General features: G+C 34.5%; 1 protein-coding gene across 9 annotated transcripts in view; it reads left to right on the top strand.

Moving 5' to 3' along the window:
• Window positions 1-24,086, top strand: part of RALYL (RALY RNA binding protein like) — a 362,753-nt gene that overhangs the window by 163,310 nt on the left and 175,357 nt on the right. For all 9 annotated transcript variants that reach the window (XM_023920825.2, XM_086883786.1, XM_023920824.2 and 6 more), the window contains one exon: window positions 22,404-22,682. In XM_023920825.2, coding sequence (XP_023776593.1) covers window positions 22,427-22,682 — 256 coding nt within the window. In that variant the 5' untranslated portion in view covers window positions 22,404-22,426. The remainder of the gene's footprint in view (window positions 1-22,403; window positions 22,683-24,086) is intronic.

Below are 24,086 nucleotides of genomic sequence, written 5' to 3'. Positions count from 1 at the left end.
CTTATATCTTTTTGTTTGTGTGGCTGTGGCAAGTTGCTTACAATCATTACTGCTTACAGAAAAATAAAATCCAAAACCAGAAACTATAGCCAACGCAATGCTAAACTTTGGGACTGAAATGCCCTTCTATCTGGTATCATCTTACTATGTAGCAGATGATAATTCATAAACTGTCTCAGATTATATGTAGACATATTTTAGTCTTCTTTGATGCACTAATCCAATAACAATTTAATTGACAAGATGGGAAATTTAAAATATGCTAATTCAGTATATTAGCCTGATCTTTGATTTTGAGATGATATTTTAAATTATTTCTGTTATAGTATCAACATATTTATATATTTATAGGTAGACATAGCTGAAAAAAGTTAGTCTTTCTTCTGTTCAAACACATTGGCTTTTCTGCTCTAAATGGGAGTATGTGAGCTAATTTTCTTCATTCTTTGCAAGAGCCAGGAACCAAAAATTTGAGTGGCTTATGCAATATGAGTTAAAGCACATTATCCAGAATAATTAGCACTACTAGTTGTATGACTATGATTAAATGTGATTTAAATGTCTGTTTAAAAGTAAGCAACAGAAGGCTCCTTCTAATAAAAGCAGCACAGAACAGAATGTTATACCAATTTGCCAGTTCTTTTCAGATCCATGTCTAAACTACATGTCCTGACTAGGTATCCCATTTGCTACAAATAACATATTGCTTTGGCTTTGAAGTTTTTATTTTTATATTTATAGATACCATTACTTGAATATGATGATTCCATCTCTTTCTCTAAAGTTATCCATGTCAAAAATACCGTTCGTTCACTTTTTGCTTTGATCTCCATGTTTACGTATGATACAGAACTGTCCACATTTTTTATTGCAGCTTGTGAATGTAACATCAAGTTTGCTGTTTGTAACTGACTTTGCTTTTTGAACTGGCTACTGTAGTCACATCATGTTGTGTTTGATGCTATCTTCTAGTTCCCTGAGCAGTATCTGAGCAGAGCACCAGCACAGTACTTAGATCAGTGCACATTCATACACATATTTATCAAAGCTTTTTTGCGGAGAGTGATCACAAAAAGAAAATTGATTTTCATTCAGTTTTGAAAAAACAAAATAATACTAGTACTTCTTAATGGAAGAACAACTGGATTAATTGTCATTATGTTATGACTATTCTCTATTTTCTGTTACTATACCTCTGCATAACAACATAGGAACTTGTATGTTTTAATAAAAAAAATTCACCTTCCTTTTATGCTCTACTACTCAGCCATAATTCTTAGACTTAAGTGATTTAGCTAGATCCCACATCTTGCACTTTTAAGTACTGCTGTACTCCATGGTGCCACTGAAGTTACAGGGAGCACTGGCGCATCCATCCAGCTCAGCTGAAGTCAACAGAACTGATCTCCTACTTTTTCTAACAAAGACAAATTCATCTATGGATCCACTGGATACAGTGGTAGCCTATAGAAGTTTTTATTGCCCCTTGCTACTTGCAGGTAGAATTTGGTATTTGCAATATCCATTTGTGACACTTTACCTGAGACTTTGTTAAAAGCAGACGAGGATAGCATGGCCATCACCCAAGATAAGGGATTAGGGCACTGTGCAACTGTTCTGGTCCACAGGCTGAGGAGAGACTGTGGACTGGATCCCTTGGAAGAGGGCCATAACCCACCCCATGCTGCTCAAAGGAACGGAGGTGTCAGCAATATCACATCATCTGTTCTCAGTCATTGTCTCACTGTCGGTTCTCTGGGATCACAGCATGAGGCAGGCACACATTGCTCCAGAGCAGGTGCTGCTGCTAGGTCTAGATGTTTATTTTTTTGCAATGGCATAGCTATGCTTCTATAGCTTTTGCTCCACTCATTTTTTATAGGAGCATTCTTATAGATCTTCTACAGATTTGCAGGCACCATAACGCTGACCACAAATATATGTGTGTCCATTATTCCATTTTTTAGCACTCTAAAACACAAATAATTCCTATTTTTCTAACATAAACAAAGAGACTGAGAGAGGAGAATTAATATTCTTTTTTTTGGAGTATAAAATTAGGACAGATGAAATGCAAGGTTCTTTCTGTTATGAATTCTGTAATTTTGGGGAATACTTATGTGGTCCTATTTTCATCATCAAGGTATGTATTAGTAAACCTAGCCTAACTTCAGAGGTGAAACTGCATTGAAAACTGGGCTTTCTTCCAATTACAGATTAATACCTTTAACAAGTTCTTACAAATCCTTTAGAGAGTGTATGCACTTTATTCTTCCTCATTTCCACTTTCCCTTGCTTGCAGGGTAAATTTGTAAATAATATTAATTATGAAGGTGGAATGTTTAATTTTTTTCACTTTCCTTTTCAAAGAGGTGCAGATCAACAAGGGATAGTTCATTCTGCTATGTACATTTAAATGTAATCACCCATTTCAGCCTTGAATGTCCTCTGAATTCAGGAGAAAATAATTTTCAGTACTATCAAGATTTCATGGAATTTATTTGAGACCCTGAGGTGTTTGTAAAACTTCTACCTATAGAGTGAAAATTTGTCTGATGCTTTCCTGAGCATATCCTTCTCCCAAATACACTAACATTTCATGAACACATTCTTCTCCCCAATATACTGATATGCAATCTCTTTCCAGACCTGACTAATTTTCCAGAGATATAAACAAAAAATATAATTATTGACTAAAAATATTTCATGAACACTGCATTTTTAAATACTGGACAGATGTTCCATTATTCCTCTGTGGAACAAGAGGTGGAAGAGGAAGATGAAACAAGTTATAGACTGAGCTTCTGAAAAGAATCTCTGAGAGATTTAGGCAGATGAGTGAAGATTAAAATAAATTATTTTACTTTGTGGGTTGATTCCCAAAATCTGCAACTAGCCTCAGTGCAGCTCTTCTGTCTTCTGTGAAAGTACTATAAAATTTGTAGAATATTTTTTTTTTTTTACATCCGTTATGCACTCTAAATTTATTAAACTTTTATTAATTATCTGTGACATTTCAAAGTCCACTAGATAGCTTTTTCAAACAAGTCAGGTTAATTTTGTTCCTTATTAGCATACACAATCCAAGACATGAAAGATTTAGTTCCTCTAGATCTTTCTATATTTGCGTCCTCTTGCTGAGAAATACAAAATTCATCTAGATTTTAATAATATTTTCATTCACTTCTCAGGATAGGTGACAGCATTCATTTAATTATCAGTAATAAATAGCTTTTGCTCATTTGTTCAAAAAGTAGTTGTTTTGCATTTTAAGCATGTTTTTCATACAGAATTCTTCATGAGTTTTCCTGGCAATGACCACTGTATTAATTGAAGCCTTATGCCATATTGCTGGGAGAGATATTTTGTTGTTTTCCTAAGCAGAGTTGCAGAAATACTAGAGAACAATATCATACCCTGATTTTGTGGCAAAATTTGAAGCACTTCAGGACTAGATTATTAAAGGTTCATAATATTGTCCAGAGTTTTGTACATTCAAAAAAGTGTTGCCATTGTGCTTGGCCTAGACAAGGAGGAAAAACTCTTCAACACAAAATCTATCAACTCACCAAGAAATTAGGATAAGCCTTAATTTTACTGTATTTGAAATGAGAAGATAAATGGAGATTATGTTCAGACAGAAATTTGGCCTAAATTATATAATTATATAATTTGACCACAAATTATATAATCTTATGCCATTGGCAAAAGGCAGTGTAAAAGTAATATCGGCCCATACAGAGTGAGTATGGTCACCTCACAAACAGGGATAGAGACAAGGCAGGTGTGTTTAACTCATTTTTTGCCTCTGTTTTCAATGTGAATGATGGACCAGGGGTGTACCAGTGAGCTCAACTGGAGGACCATGACTGCAAGAGTGATCAACTCTCAGTCAACAATGATATTGTGCTACATCTATGGGTCCTCATGGCATTCATCCAAGAATCCTTGAAAAGCTGACTGATATCACTGCAAAACTTCTCTTGATTTTTGTGTGGCCTTGGAAATCTGGATAGGTCCCAACTGACTGTAAGCTGACAAAAATTGTCTCAATTCTCAAAAAGAGCAAGGAGGACCCCAGAAACTACAGGCTGGTCAGTGTCCCTTTCAGTGCCTAGTAAAGTTATGGAGAAGATTGTTCAGGTCTTGAATAATCATTGAAATACACCTGAAAGTCAATGCAGCCATTGATCATAGCCAACACAGCTCATGACAGGAAGATCCTGCCATGTCAAACCTGATTTCCTTTTATGACAAGGTAACCCACCTGGTTGATCAAGGGAAGCCAGTTGATCTTTTTGGATTTCAGTAAAGCTTTCAGTGCTGTCTCATAGAATCCTTCTGGATAAAATGTCCAGCTCACAGCTGGATAAACACATCATGTGATGGATGAACATAGATCAGGCACAAAGGCTGACAGGGAATGGGGTGACATCAGACTGGGGACCTGTCACTAGTGGGGTTCCACAGTGATCCATCTTAGGCCCTGTGATCTTTAACAGCTTCATAAACCATGGGATACAGGACTGGAAGGGACATTGAGCAAGTTTGCAGATACAAAACTGGGAGGAGCTGTCGACTCCCTCAAAGGCAGGGAGGCCCTGCGGAGAGACCTTGACAAATCAGAGGGCTGGGCAATCACCAGCCATAGGAAGTTGAACAAGGGAAAGCACCGGATTCTGTACCTGGGATGGGACAACCCTGGATGTACAGACATCCTGGGGAATGAGATACTGGAAAGCAGTGCTGGGGAAAGGGCCCTGGGGGTCCTGGTTGATGGGAAGTTGAAGGTGAGTCAGCAGTGCCCTGGCAGCCAGGAGGGCCAGCCCTGTCCTGGGGTGCATCAGGCACGGCATGGCCAGCTGGGCAAGGGAGGGGATTGTCCCACTCTGCTCTGCACCTTTGCATTCTCTGCATCTCGAGGCCTGGGAGGCAGTTTTGAGGGCCACAATATAAGAAGGATATTAAACCATGGTGTTACGCTGGGGAATGAGCCTGTGCAGGGCCAGGAGTTGGACTCGATGATCCTTCTCAGTACCTTCCAACTCAAGAAATTCTGTAATTCTGTGATTCTATGATCTCGCATCACAATGGAACTGGAAGAGGGGAGAAAAAATAGATTTCTGAATTGGCATTACTTTTTATCTTAGTGTCTCTTCTCATTCTGAAGCCTCTTATTTCCATTACTGTCTCTAGCAAGGAGGTTAAAAATCATAGAAGCAGTCATTTTTATTGCAAAACTTGATTCACTTAACCACAGATACAATACTTTTCATATAAATCAAGCCATGTTTCTTTATTACTTTTCTAATTTAGGATTTTGTAAATTATGACCATTTACAAGTCTGTGCTATTTCTTACCATATAGGTAAAGTGAAACTTTTGAGTCTATTGAAATAATTTTTTCTTGGCCAGGGAGAGAACCCAAGAAATTAGTTATGAGAGTAATTTCTTGTTTCCATACATGAGAGAAAAATTGCTCTATCCATTTTTTTTTTTCCCCAGCTTGTTTTTCCACAGTCCTTTTAGCCATTTTGATCTCCCCTGCATTGGGCACTCTGTTTACATTCAAAAATAGATCCCTGGTGTTTCAAAACTTTGATTCAGTATATCATGGTTTTGCAGTTGCTTGTTTTAAGTCCAGAGCATTTTCTGGTGACCTTATACAAAAGAAACCAGAGTAGTTCCTGATGAGTTCTACTGAGTCTCAGGCTTCATTCACTGTTTCGTAGATGACACAATGACATCTTTCTATAGTTCAGTAAGAGGCACTGCTGGGCTGCAGCAAATTCCCTTGCCTTGCTCCTTAACTGTCTCATTTGCTTGGATCTGAGGGTGGCAGTCTGAGGAGAAAACCATCTGTAGATAAAGAGGCTCTGCCTGATTCCAATGGGAGAACAGACACAGGAGATCAAAATTTTAATCTTCTGTCATTTCCAGAAATCCTGCTAAACCAATTTTTTTTTTTAATATGTTTTTTCTGTCTGTGTTTAATTCTTTCATACTTGCAAGGCAGCATCCTAAGCACTCACAGAAATCAGTGCAAGCTTTGGGCATAGGAAGACTGCCCCATCATAACTTTAAAAATCAACCCTTTTCCTCTTGGTACCCATAGACAACACTGGTTTTAGAGTTAGACAGACCTCCTGCTCCACTTGAGAAAAAAGAAAAGAGATAATGGGAAAATATCAGTGGTGAGAGACAATGCAGTAATTTTGCTAGAACTTTCTTCTGTACTGTAGGTGCTGTAGTGGACTCATGTTCAGGATTTTGTCTTTCTTATTTCTGCTAAATGACATATTTGGTGATATCAGCCTCATGCAATCACAAGAATTCTGTGAAAACCTCAGTGGAAACATTGGCAGAAAAATAATTCACGTGGAACTCAGGAGAAGCTGGATAAAGAGAAAAACCATGTAGATATGTTTTTTACATTTTAGGGTTTTTCCCCTCATCTGTCATGAAAGTTTGTGATGAGGACAGAAAGGGGTTTTGCTATACTGAGTGCTGTTGAAAAGGAAAAAAAGCCAGAATGAAATAAGCAGTGGATACAATTCACTGCACTATTTCAGTCAGAAATTGCTGCCACACGGACTCAGACTTTCTAATGGCTTTTCACAATCAGCCATCTGTAAGCCTCCAATTGGTGTGGTGCCTGCAGTATTTATTTTGAAATGCTATATAACCCACAGCATCTGGGAATACCCTCAACACATACTGTGCAACCACAAACTAGATAAATGTTAGGGAAGATTCAACAGATTCTTACATATATATATTTTTTGTTGTTGTTGAAACTTGCAGATGCAAGGCCAGAATGGAATAAGGTTCATCCAAGTGTAGGTAACATTGTGTGCATCCTTTTAAAACTGCCCTGTCATTGTGGACATTCTTGTTCCTTGAGATATAACAATAATTTTAAACCTTGATGACAACATTAACAGATACTACAAGAGATTAAAGTCTTTCTGTCAACCACTTTGGCTATATTTCAAATGGAATTCTATGTGTATATGAGTAGTTGATTGGGACTTAAGTCTGAATCCATTTGTTTATAGAGATATTTTGAGACAAGAAATTTATTTGTTGTTATGTTTAGACAGAAAACCTCCTTTCCATCAGGAGATATTGTGAAAGCAAATTTGTTAATGTATTTGTGGTGATGCTACTTGGCACATGAGGAATAATAATCTTAAAACTGAAAAAATTTCAAGCAGATACATTTAATTTTATGTCAAATTTATCACGTTATTTCATCATGAAAAATGGAAAGAGAATAAAAGTCAAAGCACTTTAAATGGACATTTGCAAAATAGCACTGAATTCTACCATATATTGATGTTTTAAAATATCCATCTTCCTGTCTCATTGTGTCTTTTAGCTTTCATCCAAAACAGTACATTTCCTTCTGGTTGTTGCTATGGCTTTAGTGTAAGAAAGTATTTTTGTTTTAAATTGACCTGGAAATTTTCCTGGTTTTAATTCCATCAGCAATCTACCCTCCACAACATTATCCTCAAGCAGATTCTGTTAAGAGGTGGAAAAAACATTCTACAGCATCCTTTATGTCATTTAGTTCATTCTATAATTTCAAATTAAATAAAAATATACCTCTATTTGCAAATTGTTACTGTCTAAAGATTATTTAGATGCTACTAGCTGGAAAAAAAAATTGTAAAACACTTCAGCATTCAACATCTTTATAGTGTACTCTTTAGAGTGTACATATTTAGTAAACATAGAGAAGGATGTATATTTGAATTTAGACAATCATTAACCGAGCTTGTAGCAGTTTCTTTATAATCCTTACCTGAGTTACCTGAGAGAGTGTTAATATTTTCAGATTTTCAGCAGAATTGTTCTGCTATTCACCTTAAACATTTAGTCCATTTCTAGAACAGAGAAGAAAAAAAAGAGTCTCAAGCTCCTTCTGAAAAGTTAGATAGATAGTTGTTTAGATAGATGGCATGGAAATATGCTTTTCTATCTTTGGACAAAGTTTTGAATACAGAAAATTATGACTCTGTGTGGATATCTTCATTCTTTACTTAAGTGTAGGATGAAGGCAAAAGCTGTGAAAGTATTTATGGTAGCACAAACACCATGAACCAGGAGATGAGTTTTATTAAGTATATGGCATGTTTTCGTCAATGATGCTTTATGAAAAAGTTCACTCTGTATTTCATAACAAATTCCACCACCAAAAATTTTAATAGATTGACAAGTTTATGTTAGGTATCTTCCCATTTTTCTAAGGAACTCCTTGAAAGGATTGTCTTGGTAGACAGAAACTATGAAGAAACTGGTCTGATTTTTTATGCTTTGCAAAGCAAATGTTACTCATGACAAGGTTGTTTAAAATATCTGCTTTTCCAACTAGACTGCCTGTATTACTCATATTTTCATGTAGATTCATGTATCCCTTCATACTCATGTCAAGCAGTCCAAATATGTAAGTTACCTGAGTGAGAATATATAGATCATACAGCAATAAACAGGAGAACAAGGTTTTCATTCCCTCAGACATCTTTACTGTCCTTAGACATTGCAGTCTACACCTTATCTTCAAAATTAGTCACACATTTCACAGCTCTCTAGTATACTGCTGCAGCAAGGAAAGCAGGAACTAGTGCAGATCTATATAATTTGTTGCTTTTCTGAACATGTGTGCACGCATAACGCCTATTTCATCTTGGACAAGTTGTAAAGATCTTGATTTTCAAAAGAGCTTTAGCCTTTCAGAATGGGTGGGTTCTCTGGAGGACTTTCCAAATATTCAGAAAGAGGGAAAATGCACCAAATAGTAAGTTGCTATCTTCAGATTACCAATTTATAAAAACCAGAGATAACTGCAATTTTCCACTCTTTCTTAAATGCATTTACACTCTTTTTATTATACACCTTGGAGGAATTAATAGAAAATAAATAGCTCAATAAAAGTTACCAGAAACATCTAAGGACATAACTTTTGAGAGAGAAATAATTCTGTGGTAAAAATTCATCCAGATCTTTCTCCTGATCATGACAAACTTTTCCATTGTAAAGGTACTTTTTCTTTTATAGAAGACGATAGCACTTAGTTTCCTTATATAAATATCAAAGATAAGGGTGAAAGTCTGAATAAAGTGAAAGAAATAAGGGACTAGTAACCATTTCCTCAGACATCTTTCTCTTAAGGATTCTAGCTCTTTTCTACAATGAAAAATATAATAACAGAACAGCAAAAAGCATTGAATCAGTACATTTTTTGCTGTAAATATACAGATAAATCAGATAATTTTTGAAACAATTCTTACAAAAATTGGCAAGCATGGGTAAAATTAAGAAAAGTCTATTTTAAATGGCACAAAGATGATAGCATTGATGCTGCTCAACTACCTCACTCTTCCTTATTTGGCAGTTCTCATCACTTGCAGAAATGAGATACGTAGGAAATTATATTATGCTGCTATCAAAACAGTTATACACTTTTGTAAAGAAAAAAAGTGGGTTTTAGTAAGACTTTTGTTGCTGTTGTTTTGGGGTTTTTTTTCCAAATTTACTATAAGAATGCATAATCACATTAGTTGAATAACTAACAATACTAATGGAAATCCAGGACTGTTGTATGTAAAGTGATTGTCGAACTGAGACTTGCATCTGAAATGGCAAGTGTAGTCCCTGCTGAGTATATTTTAGTTCCAAAATAATTAATATTTGTTGACAAGACCAAGTTAAGTGTGCATGCAGCATCACATGTCTTGTAATTAGTTGGGATGATAAGATAATACAGACTGAAAATAATCAATTTGAGCTGCCAAAGCTGATCACTTAAGCCAAGTGAAAAAACACAAGCAACATTCTTCCACAGATTTCATGCACACTCATAATTAGCTTTTCCTGCTTCTTTGGTCTTTTTATATTTCAGCTCTGAGTAGGCAAGTTTCATTGGTGAGTGTTTTTGAATGTTTATTTGTGAGCTGCTTGAGCAAATTTGGTGGAAGAAATACACTAAGAGCCAATTGGATACAAATTATAATGTTGAACATACTAAATAAAATTAAATCTATGTAAACTAGGTAAAATTAAGGAATATTTAAAATATTTAACATTGAAATGCAAGTACTAAAAAGATAGCTGTTCACAAATGATCTATATTTAAAAGAAAAGAAAATCCTATCTTATTACAAGCTGTTGAATACAAAATTTAATGTGCATCTATTCAGATTCACTTTAAGGGGATAATATAAAACAGTAGCAAAAAACACCTAGTTTCAATTGATACCTATATCTGTTCCAATTAAATCAATGAAAGTTATACTGTGGTTTAAAGCAGTTACTTTAATTATGAATCCTTCTAATAATATAATCCATTAGACCAGAGATTAGGTATTATGACATCATGAGCTATAGGAAAATCTTTACAGGGTAAAAAATTTGAGAGATAAATTATTTATTCTAAATTATTTGCTCTAACCAGCTTTTACTGCACTCCTATCAGATACTTTGCAGCTCTACAGCCTGATGCAGAACATCAAGTATAATCAATAACATAAATTATTTAAGTGTAAGACTCATTGGGAGGTTTCTTTGCACTCAAATTTTGCCTAACTTATGTGATACAGTAGAGATAAAATTAATTCTATTTATGTTAAACATTTTTTATGATTGCTGCTGAGGTTTCTAAAAATTTTCTTTCCAGGCTTGCATTTTTTGCCTTAGAAATAAATCCTAACCCACTTTGTAATTTTAAAATTTAGTAGAAATATTTTCCTTGTTTATGGTGCTTCCCATATATGCATACAGTGTGAAAACAAAGAAAAAAAACAATGTCCATTGTTATTAGAATAATTCTTTTGTACTCTTTAAAAATGCAATGCAGCTGAAAGTCCCAGGGTTCTTTTTTATGAAGCACATTAAGAGAGAAAAATCAGATATAAAAGCTGTGTGACAACCTACATACCAGTGTAAGTGTTCCTCCTTCAGGTTCAAGGAGGAAGAAAATCGGCAGGAAGGGCTGAGTGGCATGGAAAAAATAAAGTGGGCTCAAGTAAGAAATAGTGTGAATGGATTGAATGGGGAGAAGCAGAGAATATATGAGACAGGTGTTATAGAGGTATGGTGATGACATTTGTAATACAAGAATTCAGTACAAGAAAAGAGTGACTCTTTAGACTTATATCCGAATAGAAATTGATTTATTTTCTGAGCTATCTCATTGCCAAGTATTAACCAAGCCCAGGAAAATGCAGCCAGTACAAAATTATACAACATTTAACTGTACACAGATTTGGATCCCAGAAGCCAAGTTACCTGCTGAAATAAAATAATTAGACACTGTCCTGGAAAATCACAATTTTCTCAAATATTTTACTGGAAAAGCTATACCAACAGCTTGCTTGAAAAAGTTCACCTTAATCTGGCTAATTGATGTTCAGGTAATCTTTTTAGGGGACCATCTTTGACATATTCCAATTCTATGGTTTATGTTTAAACAAGTCTCTAAAAGGACATAAAATAAAAAAAAATACTTAGCTGAGTAGGGACTATGATCATTGTGTTTGGGCATCAGATGTCTGCTAGAGTAAAATCATAGCTCCACTAAGAATTGCTATTATCCCAAACTAAATTAAAATCTTACTTGCATCTATTTCCTGCAGCAGAAAGTAATTGCTGAGACTACAAAACTGTAGAAATATTGGAAAAAAGTTTCTCATCCAATTTTTATGTGGCTTCTTGCAAAAAGTTAAAGAGGGAGAAGATAAGACTTTTTGTGTGTATATACAATTTATTTTAGGAAGAAAGGTTAAAATACTTTTCAGGGGTTCTCAATGACACACAATATTGGAACACATTGCTTTTAACACATTTCTTAAGCTATCTAGCAGAAATTTTATATGTTTTGGGGCATAGTGTAGGAACTGCAGGCTTTGAGATCTCTAAGTAGCAATGAAAATATTACTATGCTAATTTAATTTCCGTGTCTTAGCATGTAACTGAAAAACAAACAGACAAATATTAATTTTATTTTTTTTTAATTAGAAGTACCTAGCAAAGCTTTGCCATGAATATTCACATAGATTTAATTACAAAGTAAATGTCAAATATTCTTGAAGGTAGTCCAGGAAGAGAAATACAGAGCTAAGAGCCTGAATCAGCCATCTACAGTGATTACTAAAAAGCCAAGGCACAGACTAAGGAGACCAAGGCTGCAAATTTTAATTTTCAGCAACAGAGAATCAAAGGAAACCTTCCATTTTCTCAGAAAAGGTCCTAAATATTGAACTATCAGTTAAAATTCTGAGAAAGGTACTGTAATTGGATATTGTGTCCTTAATATTCACAACACAGGAAGGTTACTGAAATAGTCTGTAGGAAAGACATTTTAATGCATGCATTGGGGCAGGCTTAACCATGCCTAGCATGTCAAGCCACTAAATTTTATAATCACTTCTGCAGAGCATTAGGTTACTTGTAAGTTTCAGAAACCAAAGTGCAATTGAACTTCAGATGCCTTTACTTTCAGATGATAGAAGAAAAATTGTTTCACAGATAGCTTTGAATTTGTTTTTATGAAATGGCCAGGAGGGTCTGTGGATCTATTTTATAAGAACATTGCACATGTTTGCATGACTGTGATGATGAAAAAAGCTGAATCAGATCCAAATACCAGACTCCAACAAAATCATCATTAGATACATATTCATATTTTGTATAAGTTTTTCTTTCTCCATATTGTATGTATAGTTGATGGAAATTCTTATTATGCCACATGGAAAACCCCATTTTCACATTTTGCATTTCAAAATCACATTTTCACATTCATTTCACACAAGGAACTCCAAAGTTTATCAAGGAAAGAAATACCAGATGTCTTGTTGTATATCCTTGGTGGTGAGAGATTTCTTTTTTCTCAATCACCTTTGTAATTTTAAACTTTGATATATGCACGAGAGGCTTTGTAGATAAACTAAAAAAGCATTCTGTTGTCTTGTGGTGAATGGTATCATATTTCCTTGGGTTCCTGACTCAGGATGTGCTGTACAGGCTAAAGAATAAAAGCAAAGCTGTGCAGGGATGTGGCAGTCTATCAGATGTTGTCTGCAGATGTGCTTTTATTTTAAAGATGCAGTTGACACCTGACCACTACAAAAATCTAACCAAGCTGAATAAACAGGGTAAAAGAATGAAATGGAAAAGCCCAAAGCTCATATGTCAGTGATTTACTGCATAATGCTGGGAAAGTTACTGGCAGAGTTAGATATCAGAAATACTTTGTTGTACGTAATAGCTTGTCTTCTGGTAAGTCGGATGCACAGTGTGGTCATTTGGCGTAAAAATCTCCAAGACATGATGGCAAGAGGGACATTATTGAGTGAACACAACAGAAAATGTGATTCCAATTTGACTCTGCTTATGAAATGCAAGTATTCTTAAATACTTTTTAGCACTATGAAAGATTAAGTAATTATTCTGATCAACTAATATAGGATATAAAACATAAAAATACCCATTAATAGAAAGTACAAAAAATATGGAGATAATACAGAAACACAAGAATACCATTAATCCTCAAAACAAATTCTTATGTTTTCAATTAAACAGTATATTTTCTATTACACTTACTACTGCTACAGCATTTTTCTGGTGTTTTGCGTTTTTAAATTTCATTCGTGCAACAACCCAGTGAGCTGGAATATCGTCAATATTATTGCCAGTTTTCGAAGAAAGAGGACAAGGTGGAGATGTTAATTGACTTGCACAAGGTCTCTTATCAAGTCTGTACCACAGCTAGGATTACAATTTGGAAGCTCTTGACTTCTTGTTTGGTATTCAACAGCCTGGACCATGACATTCCTCAAATCCAATTTCAAATTCTTAAAAATAATAGACCAAACACGAGGGAGAAAAATGCTAGTCAAAATAATGCTACCGAAAGTTTTGTCAGAGACTTTGATAGCATAAAATTAGTCTATCTATGAGTTTATTATAGCATTTCCATGAACAATAAATACCAGATTTTACTTCAAAAATGCATGACAAATTTTTTCAAAGCAATCTTCTTCCCTTAGGAATAATTTGAAAAATTTCTTCATATCAGCCTTGCTATGTTTAATGCCATGCGTCCCAAAAACAGCTTAGTACATAACAGAGGAGGATTGAAATAAGAGCCGTGATGTTGGGGAAGCATCTAAACATGACATTGGTACCCTTATTACAGTCACTTTTAAATAAGCTTAATAGCTTTCGCTTCTAAATCATTAAAACAATTCATTAATTAAAATTTCAGAAGGTGTTGTACATTGGGACTGTAAACTCCCCTGAGGGTAGAGAAAATTGATGGAGTATGTTAGGAAGGTTAGAAATATAAAAAATAATAGTAGGAGACTGTCTTACTTGCCAAGGCTCATTTAATCCTCACAGTGATATGAAGCTGAAGAGAAAGCATAAACACAGAGGGAGGAACACTGCCAAATGACACCAAGCATTTCTACTGAACACAAGATTAGCTGGAAATGTCATGTGACAGCAAATATAGCAAGGATGTTTTTAGGTGATCCATAGTATCACGAAGTCACCAAGTGAAGAGAAAGACAGCAGTCCTGCAGATTTTACTGTCACTGCACTCAAAACTGAGGACTGAAAACAGATTTAGACCACCATAGAAAGTCAGAAATGCTTTAAAAATTATTAAAAATTCAGCAGGAATGAGTGATTAAAGAAGATTAAAATAGCTTGCTCTATAAATGATAAATGACGACTTAAAAAAGATGACATGGCTGGTTACAAATAGATGTGGTCAAAATACTGGAAATGAAGGGAAGTATACCTTTTGCTTAAAGTAGACCCAAACTTGTTCATTTCCTTTTCCAAGAACCTGTCTGACAGCGCATAAAAGCAATGTATCCCAATACGAAAAGTTTCCATTATTATTTCCTGGAGAGACATATCTGGCACATAGATCACAAAGATATGTTAAAGAAAAGTATCAAATTAAACACATTATTTTAATTGCTAATTAAAATGTGTAATTAATTTATTAATTAGTATAAAAAATGCCCAAATTGTGCTCTGTTTCCTAGAGACATTTTGAAATTGAAGTATGACCTGCAGGAGAATAGCAAAGATCCCATTCTGGAATCTCTTAAGTGACCTCAATGTCCAGATCTGTAGAGTATTCCCTTGAAGTGTGTATCTCTTTAAGAAATCACAGCTAGTGCATTATCTTTATTCCATTTCAAAGTCCACTTCAAATTCTAAATAAGTAATTTTTTTTAGTTTTTTTTCTACTGATTTCACTATTTGATGTTGTTTGAACAACTATACTGGTATGCGCTATTGTGATTACTTTTTATCCTAGCCACCAGAGTTGGATCTTGACAATGTTGAAATAAAGAAATCCTTGTATTTTATAGGGTTTAAAAATGATGGAGAAAAGGGACCCATATCTGAGTGCTCATCAAATGTCATACTAGCGAAATCCATTTCTTTACAGGATTATTTTCTACAAAGAACAAAGAGCATGTGAATAGGAGGGAAAATCCCGATTTTTCCGTGCTGACAGGTTCCATTTCCTCCTGCCCATTTGGGTGGGAGAAGGTTCCAGCACCATGAGCTAGTGCAGGACAATAAGAAGCTTCAACTCTATCCACCTGTACAGACCTTAAACCTTTTTCTTTTTCCTCCCACTCCTTGGTGGTAGTGCTGCTCCTGGGACAGAATGCACATATTCCCCTTACTCTTCCAAAAGCTTAAACAACTAATGTAAAATGACATATCTTTAAAAGTGGTTATTTTTGTTGGTATGTTATTATTAATCTCTAGCTATTTTAATTTTTTTAACAAGTAGATAGGTTTTATTCACCTTCCACAAAGACAGCATTTGTCTCTTTGAGAAGAGTGACAGCAGAAGATGAAGTGAGATCTGCTATATCACTTTATCTTTCACTCCTTCATTTTCTACAAGATGTGGCATATTGATGCATATTGTCATTTATGCAGCTCCAGAAATGCCAGCTTGAAGGGAGCACTGTCCGTGTTACAGACATGATGTGTCAACCCCTTCTTAAATGTCATTGAAAGGAAGCAAAAAAGATAAACAATATAAAAAAAATAAATAAACAAATAAATAGGCAGGATATCTAGAAAAGACAGAGAGAGGAAGCATATTCTTTGACTTTGATGATGACTGAAAAGCCTAGAATATTTTGATGTGAATTTAACTAAGCATCTTATGAATAACATTTTTCTTTATTTGTGTGACCTACATATAGCAATTCATTAAAAATTAATTTAAAAAATAAGGAAGAAAGAATTTCTCCAAAGTACATTTTATCTCAGTTTTCTGTTCTCTCTCTTCCCTCCTTCCATTTTTCTCTGCCATCATAAAATATCCAATAGTCATGCTTCCAACAGATATGAAAAAACTTATGGGTTTTTTTTCAAGTACTGATTTAACTGAGATAAAATACTTTTAATGACTGCTTATTAAAGCAATTAATATGAATATTGAATTTTCTCCATAAAATATTAGTACAAATGCAAGATAAATCTATGTTGTGGGATATTTCATGCACAGAAGGACACTTCAAATGCTTAAATATTTTAAATTTTTCTGAAAGACTAAAAAAAATTAATGTTACCAGTGTTCCTAAAATTCACCTGAAAAGTAGAGAAAATATATTAATTCTATTCTATTCTATTCTATTCTATTCTATTCTATTCTATTCTGTTCTGTTCTGTTCTGTTCTGTTCTGTTCTATTCTATTATTATATTATTGTCATGTCATATTATTATATGTTATACATATATGTGTTGTTGTTAGTTTATATATATATATATATATTATGGCCTAACCTTTCTTTCTTGATAAATAATTTAATAATTATTGATTCTCTAAGCTCAAAGACAGTACATCACAGAAAAGCTCAGCTATTAAAGCAACAATTGGATCTTGATATTGACAAAAGTTCATCTTGTGACTGAGGCTGGATAGCAGAAGGGCAGAGATTGCTTGGAAATGCTGAAAAGAGCAAAACCTCATGGTTTGGGTCCAAGCCTGACCACATGTTACAGTGCTGCATTTTGTCTATCTAAGGACCACTACTATGATGTTTGATTTTTTGCCAGAATGACCATGTCCAGCTTGACCCCCAAATATCAGAGCATTCCTCACAGTCTGTACTTGCTCCTGTGGATTTCATTGTGCACACAAACATGACTGCTCATCCATGTGTCTGTTAGAGGCTTCATCTTTTTTAGAAGGACTTGCAATAATCAAATGTGCACTATGAATCTCAGTGTGTAAGCATCTCATATTAAATAGCAAAAATTAATGTTTGGGATTTAATGGTGCTTAAAATAACCTGTATGATGGAAATTTTCAAAGTTAAAATTTTTACTCCACAGAATTACTCTTCTGCTATCACACAAATCTAATACATACCTGTTGATTGCTTACTGGCTCAGCTTTAAACATGATCTGAAAATTAATTTTGTTTGGGGGGGGGGAAGGTGAGAAGGGAAAAAAACGTGGGTTTGATTTTTTCCTGTTTCCTTTGTAAAAGGAATAAATGCATAAAAGTTTGATATTAAATCTCTATAAAAGTAGAACAGATTAATTTAATTTTCAGAAAGGATTTGTATCCCTTAAAGATTTTCAATTTTGTTATTTCAGTTTTTCCTCAGTAGATCCTATTTTTTCCTAAAGGCACTGCAAGTGTCTTTCAAATTCATTCAAATCTGTAGACTGTTTTCTATTTGGTTAAAAGTTTTTATTGTTGAAAGGAAAGAAACAGCTCCAAAATAAAAGCACGTAAGTATCTAGAAACTCATGAAAGTATTACTAAATTTAATGAAGACATTGTTTTTTAAAGCAAAATTAGGTATAGATCTTAGGAAAAAAATTAAAAAGAGAGAAAAAATAGAAGAGAAAATCCAAGGCATCAATGTAAATATTTCTTAGTCTTCTAAAGATATTTATCTGATTTTTCTAATTATAACAGAGTTATTCCAGGTTAGCCTTGTTGGTTAATTCAGCATAGGAAAAATGCATAAGTACAACTCCAGAGACAATATTTCAGTATTTGGTAGAAATTTTACTTAGAGGCTAAGAGTTTCTCTTGGTATTTTAAATTAAGAAACAGCTGTACAGTCAGAAAAATGCTGGTGAATTACTTTCAGAATCCCTTTAACTTAGATCCTCAGACTTTTATATATCCTAATCTTTTCTTGCAGTTTGACCAAATCACTGTCTGTTCAAAGACAAATTTTGCATTTTACTGTGTGAAGAATCATTGTGAATGTGCATAAAGCAGCACAGGGAGCAGAAGTCCAATAGGATTTTTATGGTCGTGCCTTGACCCTGCTCCCTAAAAGAAAAGCTTGAGAGTTACTGGAATGTAGAATTTGACAAGTTGTTCCCTTTCACTTTGCTTCAAGTTCTGTGTTTTCCCTGCACTGGGCTATGGCACAACTCTAAAGGGATTGTCTCCACCACTGTGGTGTTAGGCACAGCACCAGAGGAGAAACATCTGTGAAATGGAGCTGTGGGTTCACATTTGCATCTTACAGAAAGAAGATGAGTTTCACAGCTACAAAGAAATGCATTGTCATGTTGGTACTTAGCCAAACTTTGTCAGAAAATGCTGGAAAAGTGAAGGAAGCCAAGACATAAATTCTACTCCCCTTGTTTGCACTTCAAACTGACTGATTTAAACTTTTCACTTGCATGTCCTGGATGATAGTATTTTAGTAATTTGGATGGATTACTAAATGGATTTTAGTAATTTGCATTTTCATTCCAGTTTGACATATTGGAAATGGTAATGTTTAAGAAAGAATTTTAGAGATCTATGTAGTTAAAGAAATAGTCTAATTTATATATATTTTTTTTAAGCATACCAAGACCTAAACTAGTTACTTCTTGGTAGAATAATTAAATCAGCTGCTGCATAAAACAATGCTATATGTAATGAAGTGCATTGAATAAATAAATATTATGAAGTTCACTGACAGCTAAGATATGCTTGGCATATAGGAGGTATTTATTACCAGAAAGAATCACTTCAATAGTAGGAAATTAGCAAGATACCTTATTGAAGGCTTCAAGGAAATGAGATTATTTCAGATATGTTTCTCTCACTGTTTCATTTCTTTCTGCATTTGAATGAGGCACAGTGTTTGTGATTTTACTCATAGCTCAGAGAATATGGATATAATTCAGTATTCACAGATGTATATTAGAAGTGAGGTGTAGAAGTTGCCATAAATTCTTTCCCATTGTAATAAAGATCCCACAGATCTTCGATTTTTATGAAATATACACAGTAGTATTGTGACCAGCAAGGCAATCAAATCTCAATCATTTGTGTTAGTATTATTCTCACCCTTTGAATTTCTGCAGCACGTTTTCCTGACTGCTCATTTGAATATGAGAGAACCCACCAGACAACTACTTTTCTTTGTATTATAAAAAAATTGTAAATTTGCATTGCAAAGAGCAGCTACAAGAGAGAAATATTCAATGTCCTATTCAAAGTCTATTTAAATTAGTACATAGAAAAACTGGGCAAAAATAAAATGAGGATTTTTATGAAGTAAGAATAGTTCACCAAATCCCATGTTAAATGGTTGAACAATAGAGGAAATACAGAGTGTAGTACTCTGATGTTTAGAAAACAATTTTGGTGGTAATAAATAAAGACTTTCATTGCATATAATTTTCATGCAAACTTGACTTCTGGCAGATTTTCTGTAGATTTTTTTCTCCTTGGATTTCTTTTTTTAAAAAATATGTTGGGAGTGCTTAAGCATTCCAGCTGAGGTCACATTGTGTTAGAAGTTATATATATATACACATATATATATACACATATATATATGTGTGTGTGTATATCTGTATGTATGTATATATTTATTATATTATATGTATATATATTTATTCTATTATATATATATATATATATATATATATATATTATATCCCACAGTAAAAATAAATGCCAGTCTGAAGATTAAAAAGTGGAAACAGAGGAACTAACAGCATTTTACTGAGAGTCATGCAGCAGTTTGAAGAGATGAGTCTGCTGATCCAGGCTACTGCTTTCTAGACCAGTGATCATACTTGTGATAAACTACCTCTATGAGTTTATTAAAATAAGTTCAGCTACACACTTGATAAATGTACATAATATCAGCAAGATGCTAGGAATTGTATTAGAACAGATACAGCTTATTTTGCCTGGATCTTTGCAAAGATAAACACAATACTCTCCATGGTAAGTTTTCTCAATAGAGTGGTACTTGAAGTGTTGTGCAGCTCAGCACCACAGGGGACACCAATTGCTCTCTGCTCATCAACAACCCAGCTGCACTAACCTTGTTACTCTTATACCTTGATAGTCTTATTCCTTGTTACTCTTCTACCTTGTTACTCTGCCATGTTACCTCTTCAGTTTGGTCCATCAGGGCTCTTTTAAGCCAACATGGCTGTGTTATTTTCATTTTGACTCCTGTGCAAGAAAGGTGTATCTAAGACAGGGTTAAATGTCCTGGTTCTCAGAAAACATCAGCAGTCTACTTCATGCTAATATGGATCTTAGTATGCATTATATTTACGTTTTGTAAATGGTTTACCTTCATAATATTGCCTTCATAACTACTTGGGGTGTTCACAATATTCAGGTCAGCTATATGCAGACATGACTTCAAACATTCACAATATGCACATCAATCTAGAAGTATACTGTATTGAATTTGTCTTATGATGAAAGTCAGAGGCTTGCATTCAAGGCAGTCTTCCTGATTTTCCATGATGGAATTTGTGTGTGTACACAGCATGTTATGTTTCCACAACGTATTTAAAAATCAATAAACTTGGAGGAAAGCATCCTTTTTCTTTTTTTCTTCAGTGTTTTCTCTAAAGGCTGTAATATAAAGTAACTTGCCATGCTAAGTTGTTGATCAAGTGAAAGCTACTTGACCGGCAGCTCTACTGCATACTTTCATTTAATAAAGCAGGCTGTTTGCTGAGACCAGGACTGCCCACACATCTCCATTGTATGTTCTTGTCTGGAAGGTGGGGTTTGTCCATCCTCTGGGATGGAGGCAGTCAAAGTGCTGATGGCTGTTTTGTTCACCAGGTATGCTGTAGAGTTCAGTGACAACAGTTTCTTTTTTTCTCTTCATGTAGGGTAGCTACTGATTTAAAATATGACATTTCCAATTTAAATGTTCAGAATAGAGGCTATTACACCTTTTCATTCTGAGGAATGAACTGAGTTTTAACTGTGAAAATTCTGTGATTCTCTTCTTACCTGAGTTGTTACGCTGATCTAATCAAAAGTATGAACAGTTTAAAAAATAGTAACATAGTTCTTGGCTGTAAGACACAGCCTATATTTGACTGCTGCCCAAATGACCTTCTTCTTCCAAAATAAGTCTTCTCTATTTAAAGCTATGCATATTTTTGTCATTTCTGTGGTCTACTAAAGCTAAAGAAGACCTAGTACAGAGCTGGGACAATTTCTTTCATTTCATTTCCATAGAAGTAAATTGACATAAATAGAGGGACTGCTGGCAGGTGGAATTTGCATACAAATGAAAATCACATGTACTTCAGAGGGGTGAGGCTAGATGAACACAAAAAGTGTTAAGTTTCTTCCTTCTTTTACCAAATCTTTCCCAGAAATAATATAGTTATTACCATTAGAGATTTACCAGGATGCATTTTGACTTGTGACCTCAGATAAAAGAGCAAAGAAGCAAGAAAATCTGTATTCCTAAAGTTAAAGTGGTTATTTTCCTACTTTTTCGTTCCCAGAACATAAGCCACTGTCTTTTCTCACCTTTTTTTGTACTGAATTTACAGGGAAAATTGTTCTGATAGAAACATATTGACTGCAGTAAAGAATTGTATGTTACCTGCCTTGCACACCTCACAGTGATATTTAACTGGTGAGAAATGTGCTCTAACTGACACCAAACAAAAGCAGAGTTGTTTTTCATTTTAAGAGTTTGCTCTCTACATGGCCTTGAATGTTCATTTCTTCGACAGTACATAATGATTCATTCTCTTGCTTTGCAGTTTCTAGATGGCTAAGTGCTTAAAAAGTCAATATTGAATTTCTAAGCAGAAATCCACATATGATTACAGTAAAGCTCTGCTATCACAGCATTATATTAAGTGATGTATTGGTATATTTCACATCTATAAAAATAAGAGGTTTAAATTTTACTTTTGAGCAGTATTTTAAAATGTTCTATCTTGATTTTATTGATAATATGTTTTAGATAGTTTTATTCTTTTGAGTTGAGATTCACCCAAAGTGAAAAATGAAAAGTGAATTATTGCTGGAAAAATCATCCAAAGTCAGGGTAACTGTATGCTTAGAAAAATAATTCTCTTTGTTCTTTATTTAAGGTTTAAAGCCAAGTGATCCAACCATGACTGGCAAAACACAGACCAGCAATGTCACCAATAAGAACGACCCAAAGTCCATCAATTCCAGAGTCTTCATCGGTAATCTCAACACAGCTATTGTCAAAAAAGGTGACATTGAAGCAATCTTTGCCAAGTATGGGAAAATAGTGGGCTGCTCAGTGCACAAAGGTTATGCGTTCGTACAGTACATGAGCGAGAGGCACGCGAGGGCTGCGGTGGCAGGAGAGAATGCCAGGATCATTGCAGGGCAGCCACTAGGTAAGGATTTGTTAATACCTTTAAAATACTGCTCTCTCTTTCCTTTCTGATTTAAATATCATCTGCTGCTTGTGCCTGCAGGACTAGCGAGTTTGTTTTGCTCTTGTTCTATCTCAGCATATTTCCAGGATGTTGGAACTGGCAGAATTTTTAACATGCAGTATGTTACTTAGGTATTACAAAATATTTAGTCCTATAAACTGCTTATTTATTAAACAGATCACTTCTGAGAACAACTTCTTATACTTAGCTTTGTAATTCCGCTGTAGTGAACAGGATTAGACTTTTGAGGAAAACATAAATATTTTTTTAGACTCTAGTTATTTAGTAAATTTAGTGTAATATAACAGGACTCATCTAATAGATGGGGCTATCTTTCATCTAATGAATCTAAAATGATACCCAGCCCAGTGTTGCATCAGATGTTATACAGAAGCAAAATAATACTTTTTATTTCTCCTTGAAATTGTACCAAATCAAACTGGTACAGTGTTATTAATTTAGAGGTCTGTTATTTAAAATTAAGTTTGCACTTTTCCCACACAATACTGTGAACATTGTTCACCTGAATTCCAAATAAACAAAAGAAAAAAAGTCATATTTTTGTTTTCTAGTGCATTGTCATGAATGCTTAAGTGAAATCTAGATGTTGCATAATGCAACTTTTACCTCTGAAAATTATATTTAATTACATATGTAGGCTGTTAATGATAAGCTCTGGAGTCCATTACTAGCCTCACCTGCCATATATATATACAGTAGTAATGCACAGTAGAGCAAGATGTTTTGTAGGATTCAGAAGTCTTTCACTAGACCTCTGAACTGTATTGCTCATATCCAACCCCAGGTGTGTAATGGCTATGTCAGATAAAGGGGAAATGTACCCTGTGTTTTGGCTGTAACAAGCCATAAGGAATAGATTTGGCTTGTTCATTTTCAGTGTTGTAGAAATCTATTTTTCTGATTGTTTGTAGAAACCGAAGCATTTGTGTTAGATGGGTTTTTCTTTTATCACAGTTGTTGAATAGTAATTTTAAGTTTTATAACTCCTACCTTTGGGGTTTAAGGAAAAAACAGATTAAATAACTTCAATTGTATTCAAGGGGAGATTGCCTTCAAACTTCATTAGGAAAAGTCATATAGATGAGTGAAATAAAAGAACTCAAGTGATAAAAGCAAGGCAGCAAAGTCAGTCTGTGGGATGGCATTATTAGAAGACGTTTCCTGGAGCAGTGTTCTCCGAGCAATAGGCCATGTAATGCCATCAGTGCATTATTTACAGCTTCTTGAACACTGGTCTGACCAGATTTTTTAAACTGTGTTTTCCTAAGGCAATAGATCTGTTATTACTGTGATTACTGTTGCTAGACTCTTTAAGTATTTCTTGTGGCATCTATAGTATGC

Source organism: Cyanistes caeruleus, chromosome 1, assembly GCF_971803275.1.
Source record: "Cyanistes caeruleus chromosome 1, bCyaCae1.hap1.1, whole genome shotgun sequence".
Classification (NCBI taxonomy): domain Eukaryota; kingdom Metazoa; phylum Chordata; class Aves; order Passeriformes; family Paridae; genus Cyanistes; species Cyanistes caeruleus.
The sequence above is the reverse complement of the archived record's forward strand: the minus strand, read 5'-3'. Positions and strand labels throughout refer to the sequence as shown.